Raw genomic sequence first — 9,920 nt, 5'->3', positions numbered from 1 at the left:
TTCTATAATTGCGATTGAGCGCTTTTAGTAAGTGCAATCGATTGTACTAACAGAAACAATAATAAAACTTTCTGTAACTGCGATCAATCACTTTATTAACTGCCATCGATCACACTCGCAGAACCATGAACTGCTACTGATTGTTGAAAAGCAGTTAGAATAGTTAGGAATTAGTTTCCTTTCTGTTAAGTTAGTTTGTATATAACAACTTTATTGTTATGTAGTTAGCCATTAGTATATGCTATATATACACTCTAAATGTAAGAAACTGAATTCATTCAATACGAATAGAAAATTCTCTCTCAATTCTTGAGTTTACAAACTTTTCATTTTGTTAAGTTTCTGTTCTTGTTATATCCAACATTTGAAAGTCACATGCGGTTTTTAGCATATGAAAAATTCTTTAGGACGTGAAAAGAACACATGTCACTTTTAAAAGCTGAATTTGAAGAATTTCTTACTACCCTATTTGTAAGAAATTTTGTTACTTTATTTTCCTTGGATTGTTTTGAATTCGGGACCCAAATCACCATCACTTTGTTCGTAATTTGCAGAACCTAAAAAGTAAAACAAACCAAATCCACTCATTTCTCTATTTTTAGAATAAATGACTCCATTGTTTCCAATAAATTTATGCACTTTTCAAGTAAATTTTACAATTTCCTCTATTTTTCCTTTTTTTCACAAACTCTTCTTTTTTGCAAAATAAAATAAAAAATAAAAAAAATCACGAACGTGCAATTCTGTCCTTTTTTGTCAATATTCTCCTTACAATTTAAAAAATTAGTATATAAAAATGCCACCTAAGAAAAGTTGATGGGGGACAAAAAAAAAAAAAAAAAAAAGAAAAAGGGAGAAATTGCTGTCTAGCTCATAGAAAGAGCCAGTAAGGTAGCACTAGAAATCAAGCCAAATTTAATCGGATAACGTTTCATATCTCATTTGCACTGCGATTTGTTTGTTTGTTTTGATTTTTTGACGAATAATCATTTATCGGCTGAGTTTGTGTTTTCGTCCCTTTCGAATACACCCGCAGGGGAAAGGGTATCGTATCTCGGGTGAACTCTTCTCTATTTTTGATGGATCTTGCATCAACCCATGAAAACTCCTAACCCCTTCTGTTAGATCATTTCAACACGCAATTTTTAGCATCATAAAAAGGATATGCTCTGTTTGTTCATGTGTTTTGAGGATTTTTTTTTTTTTTTTAAAAAAAAAAAAAGTGTTTTAATATGACGTAAAGGTAACAATTATTTTTGTGTTTGAGTTGTTTGTTAATATTTTTATTTTGGAAATAGAAAAACAAAAAGCAGTATTTTAAGAACGAGAAATTCAAGATCCAAAAGACTTATCCAGCCCATGACAACAAGAGAAGTTTTTGAACAAATTTGCTATGAATTTATGATATTTATCTGAATTGTCTGATTGATACAATTATTAATTAATACTAGAAATGCAATGCGCTAGACAATTTTGTTACATTCAATTACAACCAAAGCTTATTTGAAAAAAAAACAAGAACAAAAACTTTTGTACGAGAAAAAGAGGGAGAGAAATGATCAGAGGGAAGTATTTTTTATACTGTGGTCATCAAGCCAAGAAATTAAATCATTAAACACTCGAATTATCATTTCATCTGGCTCACCTTCAAGAAGAGAATGATAGGCATCCTTGTAAAGGTTAAGCTTCTTGTCTGCATTGCTTGCTTTCTCATACAAGGCCTTGCTCACAGATGGGTCCGTTACATTATCAGCCTCTCCATGCAAGATCAGTAACGGCAGAGAGACCTGTAATTACAGCAATTATGAGTCGCAATTCATCTAATATAATTACAATTCCAAATACTCATTTCAGAAGAAAACAAAACTATTCTGATTTTGACTGAAACTTCCAGGTAAAACAAAACTTCTCTTCTCAAATAAGCTGAAGCCATAGCTCCCAAACACGAATCTAGTAAGAAGATTATTTCCCATGACTCAGATCTGTAGCACATACCCATGAAGCATATTCAAAGATACATCTTGAAAAAAAAAAGGCCATATTGAATCTTGCCTTGCATTATCTCATTAGCACAACATGAATAAGTTATGTTATATATGTGTAGCATTAGAGCTTGGAAATAATAGGAAAACGGGAGCACAAAACAGACTGACCAAGATCCAATCTTGAGAATGTTAAAACAGAGGTCCGATTAATTCAAATATCTTATAAATGTCACAAAAGAGAAAGTCGGAAAACTAGCTTACCTCTTTCAATCGACGTTCTATCTCTTGAGTGGTTTTGAGCATCTCCATTGCAGTCCCTAAGCGTGGTTTATCCTTGTAAGCAATAACGTTATACGCTGTCTGCATTTAGAGAAATATTAGAAACATTTTAGCTGAAAGGGTCCATCGCACAATGATAAGAACCAATCGATCACACACACAAAAACAGATGGACTAGTACAAAACAGCAATTTAAGGCAGAGAGAATGGATGCCAATATTACAGAAAACTGAAGCCTCCTATATCATTAGTCTACAAGACTAAACATCTTATCTTTTTTATTCTTAGAATTATCTATTTTGTGCAAAGAGACAAACCAGCTCTCTGTTTTTCAAGTCTCTAAATGCTGCCTCAGCCAAATCCTTTTGTGGAACTAACTTCTGCTTTGGAAGAAATTTAGCTATACCAATCAGGATTTGTGTGAGCAACCACGGTGGGACCATGTTATCTGCAATCTACATAAAAATATCAGTTAATAGCAGGTCAATCTAAGTAGGGTTTTGAACGTAGGTTCAGAGAGAGTACTTTGCACATAGGTGCGACAAGAACGGCACCATCCCATGCATTAGGTTGTTTTAGGTGCACCTTCAAAGCTACAGCTCCACCCAAAGACTGACCAAAGAGGAAGCTCGGGAGAGTATGGAACTCGGGGTTCTCTGCCATTTAACTTAATCAAATCAATTCAGTTTGAACAAACTAGTATAACCAATGGTATGAATAACATGATAGCTCATACACAGATCATTCAGTTAGACTTTTACATTAAGTATGCAATAAAAAATTCAGCCAAAAAGGAAAAGGCCTTCACCCAAAAAAAGAGAATAGAAGTACAGGAACATGAATCAAAGAAATAAAATGAAAGATGTATTCTCCCTTGGAAAAGATAAGAATGTTGAAGCTCCCCTCTCAGCCAAAACGTCATGATTACCAGATCTATGAGACTCGAAGAATGAGATGTTAGTACAAGATGCAAATTCATCATTATCTTGGTCCCAGTGACGGCAGGAGATGATGCTTTCGCTCCCAAATGACCCAAATCAATGTCTTGCAGACTTTCTGTAGAAAACACTTTCACTTCAAGATGCAATTGTTTTTCCTATACTATGTTAACCAAATAACACTTAACTAGGCACTTTCTAGATTCTTAGGCCTCTTTATCCTCGAGAAAGGAGGAACTCATAAGCAAAGAAAGCTACAAGGATAAGCTCAGCTTTTGCCCCCCATGTTGAAGGAATTATTCCATATAAAGGAAGCAAATTCACAACTTGAATAGAAGTTAAATCAAATATTTCCTCTCTTGACGCACATTATGCGCACATGGGAAAACAGATTCTGAATATTTCCAATTTGAAACTTATTTCTACCATAAACCTATAATTAGTCAAAAAAAAAAAAGGTTCAGGCAAGGAACTCTAGAGTAGCAAATCTATTTACAGAACATAAGACTCTTTGGAGGTCTATATGATTTGACCAACTAGCCTCAAAAATATTTATATGAAAGAGATCCACTGGGTCGAAAGTTTAAAAATAAATAAATTAAAAAAAAAAAAAATCAATTTTGTCCCTGACAATGATTTCTGTCTATCAAATACAAATTGAATTGCAAGCGTGATTAACAGAAGACTGATGTTGTAAGTTCATAATTTGAAATGAAATTCACAGCTGATAAAGGGAATGACAACATCACTACCTTTTAAATTTTGAGGGACACAACTGAATTTTTTTTACATTTGTGGGTTGAAAACCAGACCTACACCTAATCTCATGAACCAAAAATGTATTTCAGACTTCTCTTAGGTACACCATGGTTGACAAGCAAAGAAAGCTAACACAGCCAAGAGACGACATAAAAAGAAAAATTGCAGCAAAGAGACAAAATAGATGGAAAAGCAGCCATGAATAGCCATTGTCCAACCCACGATTAAGAACTCGGTTTTGTCACTAGAATTAACATCTAAAGGGATTGGGAACTAAAGGTAAACCTTGATGATTTCCTTCCCATGCAGCTTGATTAGATTCCATATTTGTTACATTTGACTCTTTACGAATATAGGAATTTCAACTTCACTTCTAATCATAAACAGCTTGCCACTAGCTATAAGGATTGCTTTCAAATCTCAACACCCTATTTCATGAAGGCCACACAACAAACCACAAACCCTTAGGCCACCAAACCTTAGGGATGAAATAATTGATCAGTCCAACAGAAGATAAGCCGAAGGTCTGTTTTTATAGAGTTTTGATTTCGAGGATAATTATGTTTTTTTTTTTTTCAAAAAAAAAAAAAAAAGGCTTGAAAGCGTAACACTTTTTCCACCCAAAAGCTTAAAACGTCACATAGCCATGATTCAATCTCTCTGTCACTGGGAATTGCAATGCCATGAATATTGTGTTTGCGATGAAGAATGACACCAGGGCCACGGCGTATAGGTAAAGGCAGAGAAAAACGATGATAAGAAGCTGAAAGGAAAAAATGTACTTTCCAGATTTCAACCTTCAAAAATATCTCAGGACCGAAAAGTGCTCGATCTCTCACCCCAATTTCAAAATGCAAGTCACACCTCAAGATGAAAAGCTGACTCATTGAGCAGACAAAGAAATTAACCAGCTTTCCACGTAGAAAAACCTAGTCATACCTTTCTCTCCAAGATAAAAGAAAGAAAAAGAAAAAACATTGCTACAAAAAGATTCAACAAAAATTTTTTTTTGATAAGTAATAAGAAGTTTTATTAAAAAAAAAGATTCAACAAAAATGACATGAAACAATATAGCTTACCTTTGACTTTTGAGTAGTGCTCAATGACATCATCAACAAGCCTGTCAAAGCTGGGAATATAGCAGTGGAGACCTTCTGAAAGACCAAATCCCGGGTAATCCATTGCAAAAACTCCATATCCAGATGATGCCAACTTTCTTGCAATTCCTGCCAACAAAGCCATGACCAAGTTAATAACTAAGTCCAGAGATTGGTTACGACCAGTGCTTGACACTATCTAATAGTGGTCACTTAAAAATAAAAATAAAAATAAAAGCGAGAGAGAGAGAGAGAGAGAGAGAGAAAAAAAAAAAAACACGAAACAAAACAGAAAGAGCTCCGTGCCTTCAAAGAAAAATGTGCAAGTGTCTCCATAACCATGACAATAGCACACCATTGCCTTCGGGCGAGAGGTGCCTGGAAGCCAACTTTTTGAAAAAATTTCCAATCCTCTAGAGTTCTTTTCATATGACTGTACAAAGAATATCAAATAGACGATCTTTAATAGAAAAGAATGGTGATAGCAGTCACTTCCGCCAAAGTAGAATTAAATGATCAAACTAGAAAACACAATGGAGAGAGAGAGAGAGAGAGAGAGAGAGAAAGGTGAACAGTTTCTTGTTGCCCCTTTTTTTTGGCTAAGTTCAAGTTACCAATGGTCATTAATTGGTATATAGTTAAAATATGAATTAAATGACTAAATTCACTATTATCTATTAGCGTAAGATTTTAGGACACTTGGTGAGTCAATATGGTATTAGATCAAAAGCCTGGGTTTGTCAATTTTTACCTCTTTTTTACTCAAAATATTTCATGTATTGTCAGGCCACACACATGAAGGGAAGTACTAAAATATTAATCAAATAATTAAATTTATCATTTTCTATCAACTTAAGCTTTTTGGGCAATTAGCGATTCAACAATAACTATTTTGCACCTTATTTAGCAAGTAAAAAAATAGTTGAACAAACAAAAAAGATATTTTCACTAAAACTAAGTTTTATCACTAAAAGTAATAAACTAGAATGAAGGTTCACAACCCAATTATTACAGGAAAGAGAACTCCCCGATTTAAGGATAAGAAGGGGGACCTACGAAAGAGGAGCGGTTTTCTGCATATATAATAACCCTTATTCAGCTGCATTAGCAAATGTTTTCCACAACTGGTAGTTAGATTCTTAAGCACAGAGTAACCGTTTCTTGGTCACATTACCCTTTCTCAACCTGCAACAAACCTCAACCTTCTGACATCAACATGGTGCAACTTTACTGTTTAAGCAAAGCAAACAAAGGCTTGCCCGCTCAGAAGTAGGGAGAGATGAACTTCTGAGTTGCAGTGACTCTGATAGTTAACTTCAGATACCATAAGTAAAGCAAAACATCCAAATTATGAAGCCTTAAGCAACTCCATTTTATACGTACGATGCCTACCCAAGAATTAAATTTGAAAAAAGCAAGTGAAATTTCACAGATAAACAAACTTAAGTCTAGAGTTCTTACCTCATTCATTTTTAGTCCATCACAAGGCGTCTGCAACACAGTAAAATATGAAGTAATCAATATTACTCGGTAAACATTTGAATGAGAGTCAACATTGCACTAAATGTAATACATATAATCTCAAAGGAAGAATGTTCTCTCACAACTAGCTGTTTGAGTAAATTGATGCATTTTTAAAGTGTATTATATACAAACAATGCACGAAGTTTGTTGTCTGTGCATTCATGCAGACTAGAAAGAGTGAAGCAATAAGAAAATTGATAATCTTTTCAAGTAACAAATGATTACAAACTCCACCCATTGCCACTGAAGAGCAATCTCCTCAATAGTCTCAATCCTAAATTCCCTTTTAGCTATCATCCCTAAGTGGTCATTAAGGTCAATAAATCATACAGATTATGAACTTCCAATCACAAAAATAATCAATTCTACCATGAACAAACCCCAATTTCAATTATCAAATTCTGATTTCAATCAACCTCCCCAGAACAAGAAACAAATCAGTCCAATGCAAACCAAACCAATCTTTCCACCTCTGCACACAGCCATTAAAATTCCATCCTTTACACACATCCATTATTTACTTGTCCATACAGAAAAGACAACAATAGAAACAAGTATACACACCCCAGCAAATATATACAAAGAAACACCAGTTATAGACATAATAAGAAAATAATAAGAAATTTGACTCAATTATGCAAGAAACCAATAACCCAAAAGCAAATTCGTATACACACAAAAAACAAAAGATCCTAAGTTCAACTCCCTCAGGACCATCATTAGATGTAGTTTGAGGGCGACATCACATCCTTTAACCTCTTTTCAGTCTCAAATTGTTAAAATTTGCCTGTAGGAATCATGTGCTTCGAAAAAAATAAAAATTAAATTTTAAAAAATTAAATAAAATAAAATAAACCCCAAAGACAATATAGCAACCCCCTTACAATCATTCACATTTAACTTATGAACCAAAAATAAACTTCAGTTGGGTAAAATGACACAATTCAGGGAAGCACTGGCCAGATCAACGTTATACCCAAAATGACTAGTTAAAATTAAAATTTGAGCTCCATAAAGCCACTTATATAATCCAATCTCGTCTAGTATACAATTAATGTGGACTACTGATACACGCCTCATAATCCTTCCATCCAACGTGGAACTCAACTTTCACACGATATCACAAAAAAGAGCAACTTTCTGAACCATATAGCTTGTATTTCCCCTGTATATATATATATATATATATATATAAGTCAGCTTGAACTGAACGATTTATGACACAATAAACTAACACATACACAAATGACGAACATAATTTACAAAGTTTGATTCAGCCATGCAATAAACCAATGCAACAGAAAACCAACAAAATTAAAAAGCATTACCTTGAACAATATGTGGTCAATCCCGAGCTGAATATCCTTAAAAGCCTCGCGTGCGCGCCTTCTGGCGGGCACTTCGTCCATATTAGCCTCCAAAAGCCTCTGCAACTCCTCGCCAACCCCAGGGAAGCTCCTCACAACCGGTGCCATCACCTCTCTCCTCCCTTTCTTCCTCCACTGAGACCAAACCCTAGCCCCAAAGTCTACACCAATCCAAAACCACGTCTTATAAACATCAAAAAAGAAAACCCAGAAACAGTGAAGCCAAGAAAAACACGAAACACTTTTGTACTACTTATATGCACTGTTTTTTTCCAAGTGTTTGTCAAAGTGTACTACCGTCTACAAGGTGGCCCCTGTAGAGCTTTGCGTTTGCGGGTTTCAAAGCCATGTGGAGTTTATAATGATGGTTTTGCTTTGGAAAAGGAAATCCAGATCCTACTTGGCCAATCAAATGCGTTGAAGATGCGATCTTAGTGGGAGATGCTTTCAACTTTTGGGAATTAAAAATGCAATAAAGATAAGTTTTTTTTTTTTTTTTTTTTTTGCTTGGAGAGGGGTTGTCTGATAAAAATAATTTCAAATATTTTTTTCTAAAAGACTAAAAAACAAAAAGCCATTTTCAAACGAGGTGTGCTTGATTTTTTCATTGGAGATTTTGGATGAGGGTTAGGTGTGGACCGTGTGGTACGATCGAGAGAGGGGACCTGTTTGGTTGCTACAGGCCCAAACCAAAAGGAAAGAGCGTTTCCATGAATATGATATTGAGCCGCGGTGTCATCGTTTTACTGGCTACAACCAAACAGAATATTGGTTACTATGCGTAACAAAAAAACATATTTATAGTAATTAATATGATTAATTGTATTCATCAATTAGTGAAGCAATAAGTAATGAAGGACCACCCAGGTTGGCTTTCTTTGGGATAATTATTATAAAAGAGTAGTGATTTTGACACATCGGTGTACTTGAACAGTAAGCACGCTGATGTTAAAATATTATTAAAATAATATTTAAATAATATAAAATAATATTTTAATACCGGCGTACTTATTATTCAAGCATGCCAATGTGTCAAAAATCACTATTCATTACAAAAATGAACGTAAGAAAGGACATGGCTTACCTGGGTAGACCAAGGCTAAACTATATGTGGTAGTTCGGTCTACCCGCTAGGATCTATTCTAAGGGGTTTTTAACCCTTAGAAGAAAAGAGGTGAATAAAAAAACAAACGTCTGGCAACTCCCGTTAACTCTCTTTTATTTTTTTTCTTCTTCTCTCTGGCCGTGAACTCCCAATCGTTGAAAGTAAGACAAAGGAATTCTCTCAATCACAGCATCCAGCAAAGAAAGGAATTCTCCCAATAAAAATGGTCAAAATTCATGTATTAGTTACGGATTGCGAGACTTGGTTATAAGTTATGTTTTTTTTTTTTCTTATTGTCTCTTTTGGCCGTGAACCCATTCAAAACAAAGGAATTATCTTCTTCTTCTTCTTCTTCTTTGGGTCAAAATCCATGTATTGGTACTGCCTTTCTCATATAATTTTTTACTCTTCAATTTAATAACAAAGTAACACCATAAGATGTATTTTTTTTTTAGTGTACACCTACCTCAGTAAGGCTATCAAATTTTAAAAATTAATATTTAACACATTCAAAATATTATCTTCTTGTAGGTTGTAATCTACATTAAAATATGACGCACGTGTGCTAATTGTTGACTTCAAATGCTTAAATTGTCCTTCAAAATTTATTAAAAAACATGTATATATAGGTCCTTAAGAGATAGCTCAATCGGCTGTGAATCACGCCTAATGAACTAGATGTCACTAGTTCGAATCTCCCCTCCTCCTTCCCTCGCGTGAACATGTCAAAAAAAAAAAAAAAAACATGTATATATATATATATATATATGCCACCTCCCAACCTCAAAGGAGATAATTCGCCACCCCCTTATGAATGTCAATGAACCATGTTCTCATGTTTAATCACCCATTCAACTGTGTTTTTT

The 9,920-nt window shown here is 34.4% G+C and overlaps 1 protein-coding gene across 1 annotated transcript; it reads right to left on the bottom strand.

Moving 5' to 3' along the window:
* Nucleotides 1–1,544: 1,544 nt before the first annotated feature.
* Nucleotides 1,545–8,408, bottom strand: LOC132181061 (caffeoylshikimate esterase). Its single transcript, XM_059594111.1, has 9 exons — nucleotides 8,247–8,408; nucleotides 7,911–8,110; nucleotides 6,520–6,549; nucleotides 5,365–5,491; nucleotides 5,041–5,187; nucleotides 2,790–2,920; nucleotides 2,582–2,719; nucleotides 2,247–2,345; nucleotides 1,545–1,787 (listed from the first exon to the last, which is right to left on the bottom strand). The coding sequence occupies exons 1-9, from the start codon at nucleotides 8,296–8,298 to the stop codon at nucleotides 1,560–1,562; spliced, it is 1,152 nt and encodes a 383-aa protein (XP_059450094.1). The 5' UTR covers nucleotides 8,299–8,408; the 3' UTR covers nucleotides 1,545–1,559.
* Between the last annotated feature and the right edge of the window lie 1,512 nt (nucleotides 8,409–9,920).

This window comes from Corylus avellana, chromosome ca5 (genome assembly GCF_901000735.1).
Source record: "Corylus avellana chromosome ca5, CavTom2PMs-1.0".
NCBI lineage: Eukaryota > Viridiplantae > Streptophyta > Magnoliopsida > Fagales > Betulaceae > Corylus > Corylus avellana.
This window is presented reverse-complemented; position numbering and strand designations above follow the sequence as displayed.